General features: G+C 39.0%; 1 protein-coding gene across 3 annotated transcripts in view; it reads right to left on the reverse strand.

Moving 5' to 3' along the window:
• The window catches only part of LOC138033689 (uromodulin-like), a 33,281-nt gene extending 24,570 nt beyond the window's left edge, over positions 1-8,711 (reverse strand). Inside the window, exons 1-4 of one of the 3 annotated variants that reach the window (XM_068881482.1) lie at positions 8,482-8,709; positions 6,851-7,113; positions 5,534-5,651; positions 4,527-4,649 (exon numbers count right to left, since the gene is read on the reverse strand). In XM_068881482.1, the coding sequence (XP_068737583.1) occupies positions 4,527-4,649; positions 5,534-5,651; positions 6,851-7,113; positions 8,482-8,560 (583 nt within the window). In that variant the 5' untranslated portion in view covers positions 8,561-8,709. Of the gene's footprint in view, positions 1-4,526; positions 4,650-5,533; positions 5,652-6,850; positions 7,114-8,481 lie in introns of all 3 variants that reach the window. The other 2 variants (XM_068881484.1, XM_068881483.1) reach the window with 2 other exon arrangements.
• Between the last annotated feature and the right edge of the window lie 17,739 nt (positions 8,712-26,450).

Here is a 26,450-nt window from a genome sequence, read left to right on the forward strand (position 1 = left end):
TATATTAGTGAACACCATAAACTGCAATCGTAGTAATCCTAACCATCTTGGAGATAACATGGCCCAATTTAAATGTCCGAGCAGCATCATTATCGCAGAACGAAGTCAATGCGGAAAAACAACGTTTACTAGACAACTGTTACGGAATGCAAATGTGCTCTTTGAAAGACCTATTAGGAAAATAGTCTACTGCTATGGACAGTGGCAAGAATGCTTCAAGGACATGGGGGGTCATGTGCAATTTGAAGAAGGCATCCCTGAGGATATCCCAAGTTTATTTCCACCAACATGTCGTCCTGGCGTCCTCGTGTTAGATGACCTAATGCGCGATTGCAGCGATGATGAGCGCATTTTGGATCTCTTTACAAAAGTCTCTCATCACTGCGACGTGACTTGCATCTGCTTGACTCAGAACCTCTTCCCACCAGGAAAGTTTTCGCGCAGTATTTCTCTGAATGCTCATTACATCATTGCTTTTAACAACCCTCACGATACGTTAGGGCTACGAACCCTAGCTCAGCAAGCGTTTGCGGGACATGTACCTTTTGTATGGGAGAGCTTTCAGGATGCTACGTCACAGCCGTTTGGTTACTTAATGCTAGATCTAAATCCAAGCACAGCGAATATAGAAAGGGTAAGAACAAAAATATTACCGACAGTGGTAACGTTTCCCGGTGGTGTACATGAACAAGAAAACCCATAAAACAGACAAACCACTGCCTGTGTCTTTTAGTTGACAACATGCCAGCGTATTCGACACATCGAGCTCCTGTAGAATCGAGAGGATGGTGTTGAGTTCTGACATCAAGACAGCATCTAACGGAGTTAAAAAAAGAAGCACAAGACTGTCAAAGCTCAAATCGCATTTACCGTTTTTATGCTCCTGTTTTAAAAGTTGTGGTAAACAGCGTCGTGATATGATCACAACGGCAAACCGAGGACAAATTGAGTCTATCAGTAAAATTGCACTCAATCTGCTTAAAGGGAACATCCTCGTCCCAAAGTCATCATTTGAACGTTTGAAACCACACAAAGACAAGCTCCTCTATCTCACCCGAAAGAAACCAAGTCTCAAACAGAAAAAACAGGTGCTTAATCAAAAAGGAGGGTTTTTACCAGCTCTTGCTGGACTCATTGCACCCCTTGCTGTTGATCTACTTGGAAAGCTTTTCAAATGAAACACGTACAAAAGATGATGCTGGTTCCACAACATTTATTGCAGAGTCTTGAAACAGAACACCGATTAACATCCCCGCCACAACTCGCAACACTGACTCGTTTAGATCAAGACATGAAACAGATCATGGATTCTTCATTACCCGAAGACCAAAAAATTAGTTTGTTAGATCAACGTTTGCATCGATATCAAGGTCTGTCGAGACAAATGAAAAGCGAGGCTACTGTGAAACCTACTGTGACTGCAACAGTGTCACCAGCTCCAACCGAGACAAGTCCTACGACTCGCTTAGAAATGACTAAAAAGGTACTGTCGAGAAAACTTCCCGCCACACCAAAATCTACAGCTACAACTGGATTGAGCAAATCTAAAATTCCTCGTACCGTTGTCAGATCTGCGTCATCGGGAAAACAAACGCCTCCCTCAGAAACAATACCTGTTCCGGAAACACTACAATCAACACCTACGAGTCAATCTAAAATTCCTGTTGCAAAAGTCGATGAACCGGTTTTACCAGAGGTGCCAGCATTTCTTTTGGAAACTCCTTTGTCTACACCGACTCGTAAAAGGAGAATAACAAGGAAACCAAGAACACCTGTAGTAGCACGATTGAGAAGCAATAGACAATGGGAACCGTACTGAACTAGAAAAAAACCTGTTCCCCTAAAGAAAGAAAATATATAACAGAAGGATATGGGTTGCTGCCGTTTTTAGTTTTGTGTGAAGATCATGGCATCCAATATGAATGAAAATAAGATCAGCTCGTGTTGTGGACAGCTTGAAGAAGAAAGAATAAAAGAAGCCTACTGGATCACTTTTGCCTTCTTGGTGTATAAGGACATTTTTAAGCAGGAACCATTATTAGTACATGATAATCAAAAAGCGATATCATGTGTAAATAAAACAGATTTGGATAAATATCGCGAGAATGTCTATTGGTTATGGCACGATTTGTTGGACGTGTTGGATGCAATGGCGCCGTACGAACAAGATTGGGTCGATAACACGCCACAACATGAGGAACAGAAACACATTGAGAAACTTCTTCTGCAGCGTGACCAGTTTTGCAAAACCTGTTGGTACTGGCTAGACTTGATTACTAATTAATGGTGTTAATGAGTTTGACCGGTGATAAGCTGGTTTTCAAAAATCTTATAAAGTGACTGTGACTGTGCTCATCACACATGACTTTCAAGATGAGTTACTCAAAATGTGGTCTCTGTCTTCAAGACCTTGAAGTGATCAAGCCCGCCTCTGGTATACCTTATATTCGCTGCTTAAATTGGAAAGAGTGTCCCTTCTTCTGCCCTGAAGAGAGTATCCATGGCTATCAACAATGCGTGTGTGACCGTGTGATCCCTGAGTACAAAGTATTTGAGGGTGGTAAGCGGCTACTGTGCAAGCATATGGAGACGCCTACGTTAAGGGTGTCACGATCAGTAAAGAATCCATTCAGACCCTACTTTACATGTAGAAGGAAAGAGACATGTACATACTTTCAATGGGCTGATGAAATTTCTGTGGATACGTATTCTGCAAGGGGCTCTCCAGTTTACGAACCAAAAGAAAAAGCAAAGATGGATATGATGCAAAGACCCAAGCTCATGAGACAATTTGCAAGAATAGATAAAGTGAGTGATTCTATGTAAAATTCAAGAGCATCGTTTGCTTTGAAACTTGATTGTAATAATTTCTTATGTTTATTCAATAAAATAAATTGTGTTGATATGAAATATTGCCTCGTGTTCATATTTTTTTTTTTGTTTTCATTTCTGGGTGTGCGATAAGGATGAAAAGCAAACCGGTTTGACGGGATTTTTCTAGTCTACATTATTAAGGAGACCCTTTGGTTTTTCAAACCAACCCTTAAGCTTGTTTCAACTCGTTTGGCGATGACGTCGATGTCTTCTCGTTGTCAGCCCTTAAACTTGTTTCAACTTTTTGACTGTGACGTCAGTGCCGTCTCGTTGGTTCTTAGCTACTCCATTATTCTTTCCCTATATAAGCGTGATACTATCCGGCTGGTTGGGCGGAACCGTACCACCAGAACAGACTACACTTCACTCCAAATAAAAGAAAAAATATATAATACAATTCAAACCAAATATATGACGTGTGCAGTTCATTTAAACTCCCTGCCGCCATCTTGAATATACCCTCGTACACCTACGTGGTATGTATCTCATTATAAACCCTAATCAAAAAACCGGTTTGGGTAGAATTTCCCACTGGCCGCCATTTTGAATAATTTGGTCTATCCATTCCCCCTATACTACTTTAGAAAATAATTGACTCGCTGCACCAGATCTTCACCGTTATTTATTTTGTTGAAAAACATTCACAAAAGGAGTTAATTTTAAGCATGAAAATTCCCTCCGTCCAAAAGGATTTGGTATGTGATCTTATTTGTCGCTTTGTGAGAAGGAAGGGGGTTGATGCGCCATTCTCAATCGAAACTGGAGGTGAGCTATTCATCAGGACGTTGAATAATCGGGGAGTAATCTCGCTCTTAACGTGTGCGCAACTTGATTTTTCACTGGATTTTGTAATTAAGAAAACATTGGCAACAAAGTATGCAAAATAGACTGAAGAGGCTCCACCTGCGCCGATATTTGATACTGGAGAAGTTTCCATGAAATTTTATATTTATTGATGGTGACTACTTTTATTTTGCATCTAATGATTTCTGAATCGAACCCTCCGTGAAAACAATTTGTTAGCCTTCATACGCGACAGGTGGAGAGTTGGCCAGTTAAGAATTTCGTACCCTTTATTGTGGTAGAGAAACTAGAGAAAAGAGTTAACTCTTTTCTCTAGTTTCTCTACAACAGTAAAGGGCGCGAAATTCATAAACGCATTTTTTTTTTCTCAGAGAGTATTTAAAAAGCATTACATTATTTTTAACCTAAGAAAATAGGCTTTCCAAAAACACATAACCTATTTACAGAGAACTAAACTTTGAGAGAGAAGGACGAAGAGAGAGGAAACGACACCAACCAAAGTTAAAACTTACCAGTCGGACAGGCAGATGTGACATGGAGCGAAACGAAAGCTGAGGTGAAAATAAACTGCACTATAGGAGGATTTACTAGCGACCTTTGCCTACCCCTCAAGATGGCTTCCATAACCGTTATGAGTCCTACTTTATGTGCGTATCACATTCTATTTTCTAGATGAACCAATCTTTTTACAGCTTAGGATGCAAACTTAGCTTTAAAGTATCATTCTACGTCTTCCAGGAGGGCTTAATTATTACTCCACTCCACTGACGTCAGCGTGCTTTGCAATGGAAATAGTGTTTAGTCGTAACCTTAAATAATTAAAGTAATATATGCAAGAGAAATCTGACCTGAGCAGTTTCGTCCGTCTCCAACATACCCTGCCTTACAAGAGCAATTATATGAACCATTGGCGTTGATGCACTCAGCGTCAGAGCTGCAGGTGTGATTTTCAACCAAACACTCGTCAATATCTGAGAACAAAGTCAGTAAATACACCATCAATATTTCTACACCAGCCTATATACTAAGTTTTCAATTAGCAAAGTACCGTAGATTCCATTATCGAAGACAAACTAATCCACGATAAAATGTTTCGTTTTCTCACCGGTACAATTGCATCCATCACCAAAGTATCCTCAGGGGCACCCAACGAATCTGTTCCTCACATTATCTGTTCCCCAGAGGAATCTTGCTGGCTGGCAAAAATACAGGTGTTTCGATGAGCTGGCTGGGAAATTTTGTTATTGATAGAGGTTTTGCCTGGGAATTACCGACTTTTTCTAGCATTTCAACCCGAGCTGGCTGTAGAAACTCTGAAGACTGAGGACGACTAAAAAAAACCTGGGAAACCGACCAATTTTATCTAGCTGGCTGGGAAATTTCTTGTGTGTCTTGCTGGGAAAAAGGAACAGATAATGTTTTCCCAGCAACACTAAAAAACACCTGAAAATGCCTTAATAACATTTATTTTCATTAACTGGGGTATAATAATACATTTTACAACAAATTGGTCGTTGGGTGCCCCTGTATCCTGGTTGACATGAGCAAGTATACGATCCTTTGGTGTTGTTACACACTGCATCTTTACAGCAATTGCGCATTCGTGAGACGCATTCGTCGATATCTACGATTAGAGTAGATAAACGTGCATATAGAGGTACGCCATAACGTGTCAGAGAGATAAAAGGCCATGATTTGAGGACAAGATTACAAATATATCAAAGCCGGAGTTTTTTAACCATGTCATCCTATAGTTACCATCATGTACCTTACTTATTTAGTTAGAAACAGAAGTAGTAGCAGTGAGAGCAACAGTTAGACAATATGAGGATAGAAAAGACGAATCAAGGGATACCTTGTTGACAATAGGCAAACTTCCATCCTGGAGGACAAACACAGCGATATCCTTTGTCTGTATACCCAGATTGACAAACACCTCCGTTGTCACAGCGACCTACCTTATCACAGGCACTCTTTAAACAAAGACAAAAACAACGCTGGCTTACTAATGATTTTTCTCTTATATGTGGCGGTCTTACTGTTATCTAAAACCCATTACCCGGATCCTTAATCTTCTATATTAGCCGTCTAAGTCAACCCTGTCTTGTATCTTTTTATTTTTAGAAGCACATCCCAGGGGATTTTTACGGATGTGTTCACAATAGCCAATCATAAGAGGACTTACGGTTGTCCATTAATTACGTCACAATGCAAACACCTGAAACACGAAGGTATTTCGAAATAATGAAACACATAGCAGTTCTAAAAAATCTAAAAATATGGGATATTGGACTGGGTTGACTCAAAGGTATAATACGTATGGAGTCTCAAGGTAGTGGGTTCCAGCTGTTACGTTATCGGTCATTGTAACTGATGAAATCGTAATCTCTAAAAATATAGGACAAAGCTGGCAAGGTGTCCTTCTATCGTCAGAAACGGATACTTTTTTGGGGGTAGTAACCGTGTTAATTTGCCCATCACATTGCTAGTATTCAGATCTGTTTACTTTCGCGGTGAAAGTCACTCATTGTATGTTAACATTGTTCGCGTTGGTACTCTGTGTGCATGTGCATGATTTTTCAGTGTTTGTGAATTTACGTTCTGTATGTTCTAATGTCTTTCTCTCTAGTTCTTACAAAAGCCACTGTAATATGAACAGGAACATGAACACGACCGAGTACACAATTACGTACAATAACGCAATCTAGTGCATAGAAACCGAGGACAAACACAAACGGAACAATGCTAACGCCAACACAAACAACGTAGAATTGAGCCCAGCTGGTTTCCATATAATCGCCCGGATCGCCCCGATCGGACGAAACGGTGTATAGGCGATCCGGAAAATTCGTGCGATTTGCTGTGTCCAAATTTCACTCCATCGTTTTGATCGCTTAGATAGAGCGGAGTTCTATCCGGGTGATCACGATCCCTGCAGTCGCCTCTTTCCGCTACTGTTTCCATAAATTTGCCTATACACTGTTTCGTGCGATCAGGGCGATCGATCCTAGGTCTGGCGATTGTATGGAAACCATGTTTTTGAGAATTGAAACGCGAATAGGAACACGTTAGCATTCAATTGTGAGTGGAAGGACGTGGACTAGTACAAAAGGAAATTCTAACTGAGATTAGGAGTAGCAAACAAGAGGATCAATTCAATTTTCAGCCTTACGTCTGCTCCATGATAGAAGTAATCCACTTTGTCCTTAAGCTCTAGACCATGTCTAAGATGAGTGGCGTTGTTCAGCTCACATCTGTAAAGTCCGTTGTCATTTTTGTGGGTATGAATATTAACACTAACGCAATTAGGGTCTTGATAGCATCGCCACTTGCATTCTTCTAAATCGTGGACTTGGATAGTCGTAATGTTATGTTTCACCAGCCGTTTGTGGGCGAAGAAAAAAAACGATGGGAAGACAAGTTCCCGACAATCATCTATAAAATCAAAATTAAGTATTACAATCATCATTATAAACTATTATAACCGAATGCTGAGATAATTAGGCTAACCCTTTTCCCTTGATCTTGAGTACAAGTCCAAATCAGTAGGTAGGATGATGTTTTGAATACATTTAGCTCAATTTTCTCGACCTGAAGGAGAAAATCTCGAGCCCCGGTTAGTTATGGAAACGTGCATTCGCCTGTAAAGTACTTTCGTTCAGCTCTGAAAAACTCATCCAGATGCAACTGAGTTTTCTCATATGTACTAGCAATCATTTAAAGCCTTTAAGTCGCTTTCATTGAAAATAGCAAAATTACTGTCATTTGATTTTGCCGCTGTTAGTCGTACGCTGACTAGTTGCAGTATACGTAAGTTACTCATTTCGGACTAGAAACAATTTTTATGTAGCTGTCGACTAATCCAACAGAGTGCGAGGAATTAACGCTGGTATTGTGTACGCTCTTGTTCAATCAGAATTGAGTAATTTTAATGAAATCATTATCGAGAAACGTTAATGGCACCACGAATTAAAGTTCTCTGCTTGCAAATAAAGAGCTATTCCTTAATCGATTTTCTTGTGTATCGGATAATGCGAGAATCCAGTGAGGGAGAAAATCGTTTGAATTAGAAAATAATTGACTCGCTGCACCAGATCTTCACCGTTATTTATTTTGTTGAAAAACATTCACAAAAAGAGTTAATTTTAAGCATGAAAATTCCCTCCGTCCAAAAGGATTTGGTATGTGATCTTATTTGTCGCTTTGTGAGAAGGAAGGGGGTTGATGCGCCATTCTCAATCGAAACTGGAGGTGAGCTATTCATCAGGACGTTGAATAATCGGGGAGTAATCTCGCTCTTGCCGTGTGCGCAACTTGATTTTTCACTGGATTTTGTAATTAAGAAAACATTGGCAACAAAGTATGCAAAATAGACTGAAGAGGCTCCACCTGCGCCGATATTTGATACTGGAGAAGTTTCCATGAAGTTTTATATTTATTGATGGTGACTACTTTTATTTTGCATCTTATGATTTCTGAATCGAACCCTCCGTGAAAACAATTTGTTGGCCTTCATACGCGACAGGTGGAGAGTTGGCCAGTTAAGAATTTCGTACCCTTTATTGTGGTAGAGAAACTAGAGAAAAGAGTTAACTCTTTTCTCTAGTTTCTCTACAACAGTAAAGGGCGCGAAATTCATAAACGTTTTTTTTTTTTTCTCAGAGAGTATTTAAAAAGCATTACATTATTTTTAACCTAAGAAAATAGGCTTTCCAAAAACACATAACCTATTTACAGAGAACTAAACTTTGAGAGAGAAGGACGAAGAGAGAGGAAATGACACCAACCAAAGTTAAAACTTACCAGTCGGACAAGCAGATGTGACATGGAGCGAAACGAAAGCTGAGGTGATAATAAACTGCACTATAGGAGGATTTCCCATGGCACATTTCTCACAGGTCAGTCGCAAATTAAGACTCGAAGTCGAAGTCTTATTAACACTCAGAGATGCAGATGTCAAATTCTTGTATTGGACTAATTATGATATCCGTCGCCACAACAGAGTAGAGTTTGTTTTGGAGCCCACTTTCGATATATTAAAATTCAGTCCTAAACAAAAGGCGTCATCCCAGTGCCTCGAGATGATGCCTTTTGTTCAGGGACTTCGCAAGGTTATTAAAATTTTCTAAAACAAACTCGCCTTTAAAAAGCTAATATAGTCGGGTCTTTTCAAGACCTTTCAACAGTTGATTTTATTGGGAAAAAGGCATAAGGGACACTTCGGAAAATTACAGATATCCCAATGCATAATAACACTATTTTTAGATCCATTAATCAACGGAATTAAAATGAGCGCAAGTTGTATTGGCGAATGTGGCGAAAGTGACTCAAGTTCATGTTGAGATGTCGGTAACTCAGTCATTTTATTTGCAAATGAAGTTGTCTCTACCGACACAAAACAACGACAGCTGTTAGTGCTATTTCTCTTATTTAAGAAATTCACAAGTCCCCCTTACAAGTGGGTGAAGGAAAATAGGAAGATCTTTATCAATGCTAAATAATCCCAAAAACAATAACAAGTCAGAGGGACGGAGCGCTTTACCTTTTCAGAATCTATACATTTCACATAATTTTTTAGTTTACCAGCAGTCATTCGTATATAAGTAAGGTGCAAGTCGTTGCTGTGAAAATTTTCAAGTCACTTTTTAAACTGCTAGGAGCTCAGTAATTTTTTCAAACCAAGTTGACTCTATTAATAATTAACAATAGACAATTTGTTTCCATGCAAGCCATCTTAATATACTTGTCTGTGTTTTGACCTGGAAGGCGCCAGCTTTTATTCTTCTTTGTCATCTACTGTCACGGCCCATGCTGGAGGACATTTGGTATTTTACTGCCCGAATTAAAATCATTTATTCGTCGAGGCGAGGTACAAAAATAATGATTTTCGTTTGTCTCACGATGTGGTAACGTATGTGGAGGTGTGGTATCGAGTCGATTCTTATTTATTCCTCTTTCCCTCGTTTCCCGGAAAATTTCCATGATCCAAACAACTTTTTGAGTGGATCAGCTGGCGACGTTTTGATTAATTAAGCATACTGCCAGTTTTTCTCAGGCGACCAAAAAAATAAACGATCGATCACAACGGAGCAGTAATGCTGTGTAGTGTAGTTTAACCAGTAAACCTCATTCTCATTACGCCGCCTGATGAAGACCAGTGGAAAGTAGTCGAAACGCGCTGATAAACAAAACAACTGACCATATTGTCAGAGAATCAGTGGAGCATGAGGTACTTTTTGAGAGTTTAACAGAACTATTAAGAATTTTTTTAAAATCTCACAACAATCTTAAGGTTTCCAAACGGCGGATGTGTTGACTCAGGAAATAAAAAGCACAACTCTTGCCACTGGAAAGAGAGAGACTGGAACACCAGACTCCCTAATTCTCAAGCACTCGATGTTTTAGATATGATATTGACCGAATGCAAAAACGGCTGTCGCTAAACGTAGCCAAAACGCTTTCCCGGGGCCGGGGCCTCGCAAAATTTCCGCAAAATTTCGCAAAATTGTTCTCAATGTTTTTTTATTTTTATTTTTTATCGTAAATTGGATTCGACGCTTGACGTCCGAATGGAATCGGCTGACAAGTTCCCGTGCGACTCTGACTTTACCACAAACCGTTTATAGGAAAGTCAGACAACAACACAAGCAAATGAGAACGTTTCGTGAAATTGCTTTCAACGAAATAAACTTTACAATGCGATTTTAAAGTGTGGAGTTCAGAGAGTCTTCAGTGTCCTAGGCAGTTGGTGTATATTCCATAAACTCCAATTTCAGCAATTTCTGAAGTTCTATTAATTTTGAAAAACAAACTTCGATTTTCGAGAAGAGAAAGCCAGATGCTCGCAAAAACCAACCTCGATTTTAAAACACAAAATAACAAAGTCCGATTTAGAAAAATAAATAAATGAGATGTCCCTTGAGAACTTTCATAGCTTTCGTCGGTTCCTTCATTGTTTTGACTAATTTTCACCTTAAACGAAGGACAGATGCCGGTTATTCGTAAATAACAGTACAGGAGAATGGCGACAAAAATTGAAACAAGACAAAATGGAAAAAAAAAAAAGATCCGGCCCCGCGTTTTGACTACTAAGGAGTTAGGTATATCTCTGAGTGGCTCGTCGGCTCGTTGGTACATCTTTAAGCTGCTCGGCGGCTCCTTGCTAAAATTCAATGTTTAAACAACAAATAAAGTATCTTTTGAGTGGCTCGGCGGCTCGTCGATGAAATTCTGTGTTAAAGGACGAGTAAGGTATATTTTTGAGTGGCTCGTCGGTGAAATTTGGTATTACAGAACGAGTAAGGTATATATTTAAGCAGCTTGGTGGCTCATTACTGAACTTCAATGTTAAAGAACGAGTAAAATATATCTTTGAGTGGCTCGGCGGCTCGCTGGTGAAATTCAATGTTAAAAACGAGTAAGGCATACCTTTGAGAGGCTCCGCGGCTCGTAGGTGAATTTTAGTGTTCAAACCAGGCTTTAGAAAAGGTTTTCCAAAGCAAAAGTGAGAAATTTGATAGATATGTGACGCAATACGAAAACAAAGAAGAAAAGCAATAGTCTGACTGTTTTTCGTTTTCATTCCACACTTCTTCAAGATAATGAGCAAAGCTTTGAACAGCGCGCGCAAATGTCAACCAGTTAAAAGGTTTCGTGATTACACTTGCTTTTTACTGGGTTGCCCTATGGCAATCCCAGTCGGAAAATGGGTGGGATTTGTTCAGTGCTTTTTTTTTCCGTGTCGGTAAAATATCTCGCTTGTCACTCCCCTGCTAAGTGGTGTGTTTGTGCATAGAGCCTTCTGCTCGTATTTTCTTAGGATAGAGAGGGTAGTGGAAATGCGTAGATTTCTCTGGTGGACACAGTAGAATGATAAACTTAACCTGCAATGGCATCGAAAGTCATGTAACGCGAATGGCGTTTTAGTAGATCTTTAAACAAAATATACCCTAATGCATGGAGCTCAATAATGGAAAGTCAGTTGGATAAACTAGGCAAGCGGTGAAACCAAATACCTGGAATCGTAAAAGCGACGAGCAATGGACGTCGACAACAATCTATCGCCCGTTGAGCCGAAATCAAAGTGAGCTGTATTTCTAACTTTTTACCAAGAGTGTGCTGTTATGTAGAACACTGAAACCAAATGAAAAATTCTCCGGTATATAAGTGACGAGTAATGGACTTCGACAACAATCTTTCGCCCGTCGAGCCGACATTAAAGTGAGCTGCATTTCCAGTATTTTTGTACAACACTGAAACCAAATCGAAAATTATCTGGTAACTTATGGGTTTAACAAAGTCAGGTAAAAAAATAATTGGAAATGTGACAGTGAATAATTATTTGAAAGAAAGCTTGACTATTTTGTGCATCATCTTTATTCAAGGAAAAGGTTCTTATGGAAAGGGTTTGAACCTGAAGTACATGGTAATTTGACACGATTGAGTTTCTTGTCTTTACGCACGAAATGAAATAGGAAGAGGTTTTCGCCTCTAAGAGCAAATATGTTGTTGTTTCAATAAATTTTTCGCCGGAAAGGATTCTGTGGTATTTTCTGCCTTAGTGAATTATAATATCATGTTGTGTATTGAATTTTCGAGCGAAAGGTTGAAATGTGATATGGGAGAATTTTTTTAGTATTGCTCTGTAAGCAGGAAGGGTTCACGAAAATAAACAGGTCGGTTGGAAGCGTGCTTGAGTTTCAACAAAATGATCCCTAAAATCAGTGAAAAATTGTGACGCCGATGAATAAAGTAGCTGCTATTTCCAAAATGATGGACTTACCTGGTGATAAATAACGTCGCACGCGTCTTGAAGAGTAAATTTTGAATTTGCATAAACAAATGGTCAACCTCAAGAGTTGGGCTGTAATGATCGTTGTTTTGACTTCGCTCATTTTATTGTCAAACTTTATAACTTTATAACACTTGACAGAAAAAGAAACTTACAAAAACCCGGTAACTTGACACAGATGCTTCACTGTTTGGCGAGTAAACATGCCGCGGGAACTTAATAACGGCGCCAGCTGAATTCCAGCCATGTCACTTTCGATTTTGCGATTTATTTGTGCAGCCAAAAGTAGAATAACAAAATTGAACATAGCAAAAATCTCCCAAAATGTTTGTCGCTGATCGTAACTTTTTATATTCTATATTCACGGTTCAAAATTAATGTTGTTTTCATGTCGTAAATATTTTATTCTCGATCGACCATCATTGATTCATTTCATATACCATTTCATCATTGATTCATTCCTCACGGGACCATTAGAACCCACAAATGACCAGCTCCCAACATCAGTGGCCTCATAGCTCAGTTGGTTAGAGCGTCGCACCGGAATCGCGAGGTCACGGGTTCAAACCCCGTTGAAGTCCTGAAGTTCCCTTGAATTCTTTTTTTGGACTAATTGTGCGTAGCTACAACAGAGCAGGGCTTCTCTTGGAGCCCACTTTCGATATATTAAAATTCAGTCCTAAACAAAACCCATCATCTCGAGGTTCTGGGGAATAATTATCATCATTATCATTATCATTATCATTATCATTATCATTATCATTATCATTATCATTATCATTATCGTCATCGCTATCGTCATCGTTCTCATTATTGTCTTGGCTGATTCCCTGCTTGTTAACTGCGGATAACGAGCACTTTCTCAAAATAGAGAAACAAGTGAACAAGCAGCCGCCTGCCGTTTTACCATTGCGTTCAATTCCTTCCTTGTACTCTGATTTCCCTTTAGGGATCCATTCGCCTGTCGCCTAACATGCCATCTTTCTTATACACGAGCGCATTACGCCTTTGTAAGTAACGTATTGTAAGGGTGTGGTGGCGAACAGTTGGTTGACGGAAAAGGCACAGAAAGAGAGAAGGAAGAGTGAGAAGAGAATACCGCTGAGAGTCATTAGTGGGAGCTGCGTCAATCACAGACAAAACCCATTTGTCCGCCGCAGCAGGCGAAAGAAGCAGTAGCAACGGAGCTGAGAATTTGGGCAGAAGTGTCGACCGAAAGGAATTCGAAGAGCTAAAAAAAAAAGGGAAACCAACGAGAAGCGTTAATGCAAACGTGTGGATGAAATTGTCAAGGAACAGCGGATTGTTGTTTGTTTGTTAGTGGGCTTGACTTGAAGAGGAACTTAAAGAACTCGAAAGCAACTGAACTGTTTAGTATTGTAAATATACAAAGTAAAGTAATTAGTTTATTAGTGTTATAATTTAAATATTTTTAAGGCATTAGGTAGATTTAAGTAAGATAAGATATTAATTTAGAGTAAGTGGCTTTAGTAACTGTTATACTTGTAGTTAACTTATCTTAAATTAAAAGTCGTATGCGTTTTCTTAAAATTAATGGTTGCTTGTTGTGCGATTGTGGGAAGGGGTTTGGGTGTATTTTTTTTTTGTTTCGTTAGCGTTGTGTTTCTGTTCCTGGGCCATCTGGACCCACGTCACAAGGAGGAAGACTACTATAATTCCAGCAAACGTGTGGATGAAATTGTCAGTTACAAAAGATTCGTAAGATTTTTACTTGTAAACAGCTGCGGGGTGAGTTGCATGGAAACTAAGCCCCCCCACCCCCCTATCTCTGTTCACTTCCGTTACTTTTTATGCATGCTCAATGAGACAAAAAGAACAGCCAGAATCGTTCCTCAAATTGATTCCCCTGGAGCTCTGTGTCTCCCACCACCTGCCACAAGATCACGGATTCTGGGAACGAGATTGTATTTCCTTGCTGGTCATTAAGAAGCCAGTAGGCACATGTTTATGAGACCCGAATTGTAAACAAAGAATTGTCTATTATGATTAGTTTATCACACTGTACGCGTTTGTTGTGTTTGGTCAGATTAATCTTAAAATTGGTGATCCAAACAAAGGCAAAACTGAAGCAATCACGCATTACAACAAACGACCTTTACCTTGGCAGCTCAAACCATTTCCAGTAAAACCAATTTTACAGGTGCAATAAAAAGATGCAGATGGCATTAGCATCACAGACTGGGATTGAAGCGTTGCGTTCGTCTGCGTCTGAAAAAAAATCGGAAAACAACGAATGTAGATACGATTCAAGAAGTTGTGTGAATTAGAAAGTTAAGCAGACTTCCCTCCTTCCTACCCAGCGGTATTGTATCTGTTTCCTCGAAATGAAAGAGATCATTTATGAAAACAAAAAGCATCTCAGAGCGAGGAGAGAACCAAAAACAAACTCAACCCACATATGACGCCAGGACCGGGAATCGAACTCTGGTCACATTGGTGTCACTGCTCCTTGCATTACATTACATTACGTTAAAATATCCTGAAAACGGCATAGACATAAAAAGTGCCTTTGTGCAAGGCGCCTCTTAAGTGTCTCAAGCAACCCACTTCTAGTCAGCATGTCACAAGAAACCAACACAACTTGGCCTGGTTTAACTGAATCAAGCCAGTACCTGTCACTGACCACGCTGTTTCCTTCACTCGCTTTGATCTCGGAGCAATATTCGGCAGGTATCTCTTGGATGGATCCCAGTGGAACTGTAAAGTTGCAAACAATGGTTCAAATTCAAGTAAGTTGCAAGTTGCAACCTCAAATAAGTTGGGGCTGCATTCGGAACTCTTTCATCAAATTAAATATATACAATGTGTAGTTGCTTTTTATCGTGGAAGTGCAGTTTGATATCATCAATCTAGTTCAGGTACTCCACTTTAACAACCTGTAAGAAAAACTAGAAATGTACGTATTTACCTACACGCCATAATGAAATATGTAGCACGAAGTGTCCCTTTCAGTACTTGCTAGCGATTTCCAACGTTACAATAAAAGTAAGTGGTAGAGTCAGCGTTCTCTTTAAGGCCTGGAAAATTGCTGAAAAATGGAGGGGGCATCCAGTTGACTGTTTACAAAGCGAAGGAACTTCGACCACAAATCTAGCGAGTGGCCAGAGCGAAGTACCCTTAGACTCCCGTGATCTAAAAGTTTGCTTCCCTAACTACTTCCAAATAGATTTCTTCGTTGGCTGGTCATGAGAATTTGGTGTTATATTAGGATTATATCTTCAAATTAAAATGACGATAATCTTTATTCTCAATACTTGTCTACCTGACTGGGCTGGTGGGATTTGGGGAAGAGTCATTTGGAAATTGTCTCCTCCTCCCTCAGCCACCCTATTTTTCTTGCACATGCCCACCCCCCTCTCCCCTTTCCCCAAAGTGTTACTTTGTATATTAGACATTGCTTAACATATCAAATAATACAGTGGAATTATAATATTCCTATATTGACTTCATTTTAACTGTTGCATCTGACGTCGCATCATTACAATTATAATGATTATAAGGCATTCTTGAAAAGTACTTGCCCTAGAGGGAATGTTTGCAAAATGTACATAAAGCTGTTTTTTTTTTTGGCAATCTAATTTCAACTCAAAAGAAATTAAAGAAAAGTCAATTTCAGCTCGTCTATTTATTGCTCGTCCTGAACGTGTTGCAACTGGTCGCTCATCTACGTCTTCCTTCTGATTCGTCTTCTCCCTCAGAGTCACTAGCATGACTATCACACTCATCATTTACGCTATCATGGTCACTTTCATTTGCTTCACTGCTTTCACTCCTGTTGTCATCATGATCATGTTCACTCACTGCGGTCTGCTGCAAGCAATGTCTCACTGTTACCTTTATTTTTTCACCCTTTCTGCTTTTCAGATGCTCCCTTATTCCATGATGCGTTAAATATTTGTTTAATTCCGGCACACGAAGCTTTTTGAACATGTTCACGTCTTAGCATAGACACACGACGTGTTTATCATATCTGCGTTGCTAATCCCCACCCAGAGAGCTTCCCAGTTGTCTTCAATTCACACCAAAGTTAAATTATATTTGTAAGGCTGTTTTGTCAAACACCGGCGGTTAAAATTGGTTTACTTTTCCTGGAAGTTGCTTAACCGGCTGTTTGTTGACTTCAAATTTACAGCACAATGAAATTAGAAATCCATGCTCTCATTTAATCTTCTTCTGAGATGTTGTTGTTACCATTCTGTTAAACCTATTTGTAACAACAAAAGATGACTTGCTGGTGTGACGGTGGGGGATTAAGAGTATGACTGAATGCAATCCCAGTTCAGAAGGTGCTATTGATGAATATAATATATAGATTAAGCCAAGCCTAAAAGTAGAGCTCTCTGGTTATTTAATCTTATTGCCTGTAGGGTTATTAGTGAAAATAAAAGGTTTCGAATTGTCCGCGTTATGATGTTTCCGGTTGCTGCTTTAATAATTAAATCATTTTCTTTGCTTTCTTGTGTAGAAAAATTCATTGCCTAACTAGTGAATTCCATGGTAAATTTTATGCTAAAAATCGATATCGCATGAATCACAAAGCAATGAATGCGATATCGGTTTTTCGAGGGAAATTCACTTTGGAATTCACCAGTTAGGTAACGAAGTTTTGTTGAACCGCACGTCAAATTTCAGCGAGTGAATGGAAAAGGAAAAAAGCCAATTCAGAGTAAACTGTCAATACCCAGCGAATAGGAATCACGCTAAAATTAGAAACCATGAAAAAAAACTTTGTCCGTTAAAAGTCTCAAAAAGAGTTTTACTGATGTACTTTATTCCACTTTCTCTCTGAAAACGAGATCATTCACATTTTGATTTATTTCAGTGAAACACGCCATCTTGGCTTGAAACAAGAATCGGCAAAATATGGCAATGCAACCAAGAAAACAACTTCAAACAAGATCCGCTCCAACTCTAAATTACCTTTAGGTGCTTTAAACAAACATCTCAAACCACAAGCTAGTGAAATTTCCCCCTAATTTTACGAGAACTCATTGTGATTACGTGTTTATAATATAAGGGCAAACTTTTCTTGTCAGTGTCGAAGCACATCAAACTGTGGTGCTGCGTCGGTGGGGTAGTAGTATACAGAAATTTGGTTTTATCAACGGAGTTGATAATGTGAAATTTTCACCGTACAGAGATTCTAAAAGCTGACGTTTCGAGCTCTGACGATTGGAAGTGCTAAAGCTCGAAACGTCAGCTTTTAGAATCTCTGTACCGTGGCCCATTCACATTATCAACTCCGTTGATAAAACCACATCGAAAAACAGTTGGGCAAACGGATTAAAAAGGCACTTGTTAACTCGCATTTTAAGGCAAAACAAACACACAATTCAACTTTATCTTTGTGTCCAAAATAGTACAGATCATTTTTATTTAAGGGCGGTGCCTACTAATTAAAGATATTTTTGCCTCGGTGTGTGATTATGCAGGAAATGTAGATCTTAACAATGCAAGTGGTATTGAAATCCAAAAAGAAAATTGGGGGTAACCACGCATTTTTCAAAGATAATTTATTAATAATATTTGGGAAAAGCTTTAAAATACAAAGCAATGTATGGCGTTCTTTCTCAAATATAATTGAATCTTAAAAATGTTGGTTACCCCCAATTTTCTTTTTGGATACTAAGAGTACTTACTTAGATCTACTTTCTCCGGATAGTTTTAAACCGCGCTAAAACATCCCTGTACTAGTAAGCATCATCGATAGGAACCCGAGTATCTCGAGATGCACAGAACGTATGCGCAATATCAATAGTAGGCGCCGTCCTTAATTCCAGTTTGCAATAAAAATTCGATTTTCATTCCTGAACAAAGGAAAACCGATCCACTATTTAAAAATACGCATCCACTTTAAATGGCGCATCCGTAAAATTAATAAACGTTTTAGTACCCAAGGAAAGCATTTGTGGAGTAACTTCTTCCACCAAGTATATGAGCTATTACTGGTATTCTGTTTTGCCGTTATCATTCTCTTTCGCACTCCTTTCGTTTCTGTTCTAGTCATAGGTCCTCCAGGCATCATGTAACCTTATCAGAACTTCTAAAGATATGCCAAAAATCGCAATACAGAAAAAAAAGCAGCTCTAAGCAAATTAAAAAAATAAACACTCAGCTTTAAGTTAATATCCGTCCGATGCTTGACTTGAATAACTGCGTAGCCGCCAGTTTGGACCACAGCTATCATGATATGTCAAACTGAATTGAAACCAGCGAAAAATGCAAAAAGAAGACATTTTCCAAACCGTTTTCCACCTGAACACAAAAAGCGTTGACTGTGTAAGAACTATAGTTGACGTAGTATCGCCGCGTAGCCGCGTCGAGCCACAGAAAGCGCGCGAAAAATGAAGCCTCGCTTATGTTTAGGTGAGTTAACCTGGGTTGAGTCTGCAATCCAATCGAAAACCAGTACCTGGTCAGAGGTCAACTAAAAAAAAAAAAAAAACAGCTGACCTCGGTGAGCTCTTAGCTTGAGCCCGCGATATGGTCGAGTGAAACTGATCAGCCGATATCTTGGTTTGACAGTTGTCTATTGATCAAAACATGGATGTCCAATGTGAAAGATGTAATGCTGTAAACTATTGTAGCATGATACTGGTCAAATTAGAATACATGGATGGGTGGAAGTACGGACTTACGTACGTATGTACGAATTGTCGATGACGTCATGGCTATAAAACCAAAATGGTGCTCCGCGCGGGCGCAGCTCCGCTAAAAAAAAAAAAAAAAGAACTCTATAGTACCTTTCGTTTGCTAAACAAAGTCAATAGCCCTGCAACCTGCGGACGTTCTCCAAGCCCTGCTGGTTCAGTGAACCATCCCCAAAGCGAGAAAATTAACGGCTTGTGGCGAACATGAGGCGAATGCCATGTTGATGGATTGAAAGAATGTAGTTTCAGTTAATTGAGAGGCTATTACATTTCTTGTCATCAAATCATAGGATCCTTCAGTTTGAGCCTTGCTTCCCTCGTCGTATTTTTGCGTGTGTTCATGTCTGAACCTACACTGGTTTCTCTTAGGGAAACTGATAACATCCATGCCAGAACACTGGACGAGAACCAACAGGTGACCAAGGAAAATTGCAAAGTAATTGCAGCCTCTAACTCCTATCCTAAGTGCAGCAAAAACGACGTAAAGCAACTTACTTGGGACCAATGCAAAATCAAATGATATCGTGGCAATATTCATTCTCGCTCTATAGATATTTTTTCCTTCTTTTTATTTAATTTCAAAATCATCATGACTTGACTGACTTGATATTTTCAAGCGACATTACTGTGGCCGTCACTGTTATCACTTCTTATAGATCCTTTTATGCTTTGAAATGAAGGAGCTGTTAAGAGCCATTTTCCCAGAAAATCGAAAATCGCAAGACACTCGTGAAAAAATCGAATTTTTTTTTCTTTTGCCAAAACATCCCTTTTAGTATCCTAATTCAAGAAAAAATAGTTTTGGGTTCAAGCGATTCATTGTACGGGAGAAATTACTAAAAGTTTGAAAAATCGATTTTTTGCTGGTTTTTCGTACTCAAAACAACAGAATTCCGACCGCAACTTCGAGAAAACGTTGAACGCATAAGAAACAATCCCTAACATCAAAACTTCAGCCGAGAATTATTACATACTTACTCTTTAATTTTATGAAAGAAAATTTGAAGAAAGAAGTTTTTAACAATTACAATCGACAAGTTTAAAAAGGTCAAATTTGTATCTCTGGAAATGTTAATAAATGAAGGCGAACTTTAACTGTTGTAAAAGCCCTCTGGTATATGCCGCTTCCTTGTAAAACCCATATAGAATAAAACCTTGGCTATTGAACTAAGTTACTGGAACGTTTTAGCTCTGGGAATCCAATACAGTTCTCACACTAAAGTAAGCAATTTGAGTATCTGAGTAAATAAAACGTATGCAAATTAGACGGCCCGCTGAATGAATTCATATTTTTAACGCAAAGTTTTGTTGAACGAACAACTTACCATTGCTTGTTGTGAGAGAAGTTAAATCCATCTCTTAATCTGTTTGTGGCAACTCATCCATAACTGATTTCGACCAAAATGTGTCCAGCAACTTCAGCGCTTGAGCTATCTAAACACTTCCCGCGCAGCGCTTATTACGCGTCATCAGACGCTTCTGTAATAATGAAACGCGATTATGTTTTGGTCCGAAAATAACATACAATGATGAAAATTAACCACTGCTCAAACCACACAGTTAACAAGGTGAGTATTACTCTTATTGAGCGAACAAATCAGATACTAGACGGGATAACAAGATCATATGACGCATAATTTAACAAACGCGCAGAGATTGGTCACGCTAGCTTGCCACATACGACTGTACGTACTATACTTTGTACACATTGTAAACAGATTAAGAAACAATTACAGCTGTCCCAATGAAAAAATGTACAACCCTAATCATTTGCAGATGTCATTACAAAGACAGCACTTTCTCCTCAGTTATTTTAAGACCCTGAGTGTTGGTCCGGCCGGAGTTGAACTCACAACCTCCCGCGCGACAGCCCGGTGCTTAACCAACTGAGCCACCGGTGCGCGGTATTTCAGGCTGGAGGTATTTCTGCAAGTTCTCTGAGTTAACCAAAGATAACTTTGTTTTTCTTCACTAAACAACATTTCTAGAGGTCTCTAGAGAAAGCGTTACGCGCGAGAATGTGGAATTTTATAACACTCCACATCGCGTATTCAGCCCTGCGGAGTGGTTCTCTTTTTCTCCCGCTCGCGGCGTGAATTGGTCAAATTTAACTCAAAGATTATTATTAGCCTCAATAGGCTTTTCAACAATTTTGAGGAGGTCTCGAAGGTTTCAAGGATGCGATAAGCACACTCAAGTTTGAAGTTGTGTTGTGAACAAGCTCTAAATGAAACTGAGAATTTCTAGTTACCTGGCTAGCGATCCTGGTTTCGGAGGAAAAATGATAAAAAACAAATCCGAAACAAAACTATAGCAAGCTATAAAGTTGAATTTTATGCTTTTTTATTTTGCTGTAGGGATTGTTGCAAGGTGGTAAATTCGGGAATAACGAACTTATTAAGGAAACATTTGTGTTTGAAATATTTTGGGAAATATTATACCTTCACTCTGAATCAAAAACTGTGATGAATGTCTTTTACAACAAGTCAGCATATGCATGTGTCTGGACCAATACAAATATATAAATCAAATTAAGCAAGAAGGTCTGTTCTGTGAAAATTGTATGTATTTTTTACCAACAAAACAAAGACCAAAAACAGAAGCTATTGAGTATTTCGTGACAGTTTGCTAACGTGACCTTGGCATATGTAACCGATTCGTGGGTCAGTAGAAGTCATAAGACCTTGTGGTGGCTTGAAATCTTAACTAAACAAATTCAAAATCGAAGTCAACGGTTTCGAATGCATTTTAATTCTGCTTTTTCCCCCTGAAGAAAACTATTTTACCATTGTGGTAACGGAGTTTCATCAAGCGATGACAGTTTCAGTTCGAAGTTGCGATCTCAATGATTTCGCTGCGGCAATGTGGCTGAACAAACGTTTTTCAGTCGTCATATAAAAAGTTATTTACGGCTCTCACCAACACAGCTGAAAGCTAGAAATAACACTTTCACTGTAAAAACATATTACTAGCAACAGTAAGTAGTCCTTTTGCACTAAACTTTTGTTTAGTATGAATTCCTTCAGCGGGCCGTCTAATTTGCATACATTTTATTAAATGAAATTCTCAAATTGCTTACTCCAGTGTCAGGGCTGTATTTAATTCCCAGAGCTAAGACTTTCCCTTAATTTACTTCAATAGCCAAGGCTTTATTCTATATGGGTTTTACTAGGAAGCGGCATATACCAGAGGGCTTTTTCAACAGTTAAAGTTCGCTTTCATTTTCTAACATTTCAAGAGACACAAATATGTCCTTTTTAAACTTGTCGATTGTAAATGTAAAAAACTTATTTCTTCAAATTTTCTTTTAGGGCTTCAAAGATTAAGAACGAAATAATATTCGCCTGAAGTTTCGATGTTAGGGATTGTTTCTTATGCGTTCACCGTTTTCTCGAAGTTGAGGTCGGATTCTGTTGTTTTTAAGCGCGAAAAACCAGCCATAAATCGATTTTTCAAACTTTTTGTTATTTCTCCCGTACAATGAATCGCTTGAACCCAAAACTATTTTTTCTTGAATTAGGTCACTAAAAGGGATGTTTTGGCAAAAGAAAAAAAAAATCGATTTTTTTACGAGTGTCTTGCGATTTTCGATTTTCTCGGAAAATGGCTCTTAAATGTCTACCTCGATTATGGAATCAAGCGAAATTTTTTTTCAAATGGTAAGACGGGGATACTCGGGAAACAATCTGAGTGTGGAGAAATTCGTGAAAAGTGTGGATAATATCTGAGTTCGAATGCCCGACCATGCACTGAGCTACATGGCGGACTCATGCAAGCTTCGCCATGAAACCAGGTTCAGATGCCAAAGTCCGTCTATGCTGCTAGGATTTGAAGACTTTGACGTGTGGAAATTTGGCATAGTTTGTAAGGGACTTGGAAAATTATTTGCTAGGCCCGTTACGCAGTTAAACAGATGAGACTGACTTTAAAAATGTGTTGCTTAGGGAGGAAGTCCAATGAAATCAATGTTTCGGGCGACAAGTTTATTGTGATGTGGTAACTTTTTTTGTATGTCAGTTGTTATTGTGTAAATAGGAGACCTTAATGATTTGTCCCTTTCAAAACAAGCATACCCATGGACTATGAACTAATTGAGAGGAATAAAGAAGGGATTAAAACAGGTGTAAAAAGAAGGGCGAATAGAAAGCGACAACAAAGACGAAAAAAAAAGGTTTATGTTCGTCGTTGTGTAATAAACTGGAAGGCACCTTTAACTCTGAATTTTAGAATGCAACTAATTGCAATGCAGCTGAGCTTAAAAGCACAGAAATTATGGGAACTGGTACGGGCCAAAACATCTGTTTATGACAGCAAAAATATGAGGGTGTTTTGACTGTTAAAAGACTTCATGCGGTATTTCTCAATTTCCAACGTCGATAAATTGTTCAGTTATTCTTCAAGATGAAAGAATGTTGTTTCAATAAGTTAGTTGCCAGCCGGGCCTTTAACGCTGACATTTTCAAACGACATTCTCGTCATCAACGCATATATGATAACTTTTAGCCTTGTTTCAATCATGATAAATATTTAATCACTGCTAGGAAAACTAGTGGAACTTTATAGAGCTTATTGATTAGGATAGAATGCATTCTTCAGATAATATGAAGTCAGTGTCAGCTACGCTTTTTGGATCACAAAAAGCAATCTGACTGAAACTTTATAATAACTTAAACATGAAAGCCCCTTACCTTGATTATCTCTTATGCAGCGTTGTTCTCCTCTCCTGAGTCGAAAACCCTAGCAAAAAAAATGTTAATTTGGACCAGTTAGATGTGTTCTTCTCTGACACCTACCCTGTTTTCTTTCAGGGAACCATAAGAAGAAACTAACCGACAACGTCCTTCCCAGAACAGTGGACAAGAACTAAGGGAAGTTGAAAATTAATTCACTTTACTGTGTCCGTTATCATAAAGCGCAGCAAAAACGGTCTCGGAAAATGTTACTAGGCCCGATATCGTGGCGATCTTATCGCTCAGTAGATACTTTTTTTTCTCTTTCTGTAATTTTAAGGTTGAAAACTTCAGGACTTCAACGCGGTTTGAACCCGTGACCTCGCGATTCCGGTGCGACGCTTTAACCAACTGAGCTATGAAGCCACTGACGTTGGGAGCTGGTCATTTGTGGGTTCTAATGGTCCCGTGAGGAATGAATCAATGATAAAATGGTATATGAAATGAATCATATATGAACTGCGGATATGCGCGGTCACGGGTTCAAACTCCGTTGAAGTCCTGGATTTTTCAGGCTTCTCTACGCAATTGTAAAAATTGCGTTCATAACTGCGAAGATCATAGCTTCACTTGATTTCATATCCGCATTTCATATATGATTCATTTCATATACCATTTTATCATTGATTTAAAGTAAGTTGGATCTAATTTAATACCTATTTCTCTACCATGTTTTCCAGTGTCCTGTGGTCTTCTTACTCGCTTGCTACTATAAAAATGACTAAGATCCTGCACTTTTACAACACAGCAGTGATGTATCTGGTGTGTAGTGTGTGTCGCGCAGACGCTCAGCAGTGCCAAAGTGTACACTCCACATATGGTATGATGTTAAGAGGCCATGTGTTTGAGAAACGCACTGCTGCAAACATGCTGACCTGCGGACAGTTATGTCACGCCGACATCCGATGTCAAAGCATCAATTACCTCATGAGTCTACATTTGTGCGAGTTAAACAATCGCACAAAGGAGGCGAGACCAAATGATTATGTTCAACACTCAGATCGGATATACGTGACAAGACCTAGTGAAAGAGGTATCGTTAGCTTGGTTCTTAACTAATAGACCAATTTCGATATATTAAAATTCAGTCCGAAACAAAAGGCATCATCTCGAGGCTCTGGGGAATAAACTCATACAAATCCTTATATTTATTCCCCAGAGCCTCGAGATGATGCCTTTTGTTTTGGACTGAATTTTAATATATCGAAATTGGTCTATTGTCGTAAAATGAGCCGAGCCAAGTGGGGTTGCCAATTCTGCCAATCATGCCCTCTGTACTGACAGAGGGCATAACGAGGAACTATAGATCGTTTTCACCGTCACGCAACAAAAAAATAAAATCGAAATCGTTCAATGAAAAAAGCGAAAAATTTGATATGTTGTAGGAGAGACAAATTCATAAATCACCTCTCTAATTCTCAGGTCTGTGCGACATATCGTTTTCGAGTTATTTGTGGAAGAGTTCCAGGCAACTTTAAAGAGTTTTATATGGAGCCGCCTTGTTAATGCACCTCCGTTATGCACTAATACGGCGGCGAGAAATCAACAAGAACAGCTGGAGTTCACTTTGCGATGAAAGCGCTTACTTTTCGTTCATGATGTAAGATACATGTGTATCAACACATCTCGTAATGTAGTTGAACCCCTCAAACTGCTGAGATTTAAAGGGATAGACATTTTTTTTTCAACCAACTAGCTTTTGTATCATGCTGTCACGCAAGGTGACAATTTGGAAATTCAAAATGTTGTCTTTTCGAAACGAAAGACGTCGTGATTTCAAGATCATCTATAGCCTCCTGTAGATAAAAATTCAAAACAGCTTGCAATTTTGATTTTACAATTTGATAGCGTCACTTTGAAAACCATCGATATTCCGCACTCTTTGCGAATAATGCGTGGGTTCTTTATATCGCTCCACTTAAAGAGGTAATGAACGAAAGCTGTAAAACGGAGAGTTATATCATACGAAGGCAGTATGGTGCGGTCTATAGAGCACTGGGTCTTGATGATGCCATTCTTAATCCTTTGGCTATACCAGGATTGATCGGTATGCAAATTCGCCTCTCAATTTCAATACACTGTCATGTAGACAAGTATTGAGAATAAAGATTATCGTCATCTTAATTTGAAGACATAATATAACACCAAATTCTCATGACCAGCCAACGAAGAAATCTATTTGGAAGTAGTTAGGAAAGCGAACTTTTATTCGCTTTGTAAACAGTCAACCGGATGCCCCCTCCATTTTTCGGCAATTTTCCAGGCCTTAAAGAGAACGCTTACTTTTATTGTAACGTTGGAAGTAGGTGGCAAGTACTGAAAGGGACACTTCGTGCTACATATTTCATTATGGCGTGTAGGTAAATACGTACATTTCTAGTGTTTCTTACAGGTTGTTGAAGTGGAGTACCTGAACTAGATTGATGATATCAAACTGAACTTCCACGATAAAAAGCAACTACACACTGTATATATTTAATTTGATGAAAGAGTTCCCACTGCAGCCTCAACTTATTTGCAACTTGCAACTTACTTGAATTTGAACCATTGTTGGGCTCCATCCAAGAGATACCTGCCGAA

This window comes from Montipora capricornis, chromosome 14, assembly GCF_036669925.1.
Source record: "Montipora capricornis isolate CH-2021 chromosome 14, ASM3666992v2, whole genome shotgun sequence".
Classification (NCBI taxonomy): Eukaryota; Metazoa; Cnidaria; class Anthozoa; order Scleractinia; family Acroporidae; genus Montipora; species Montipora capricornis.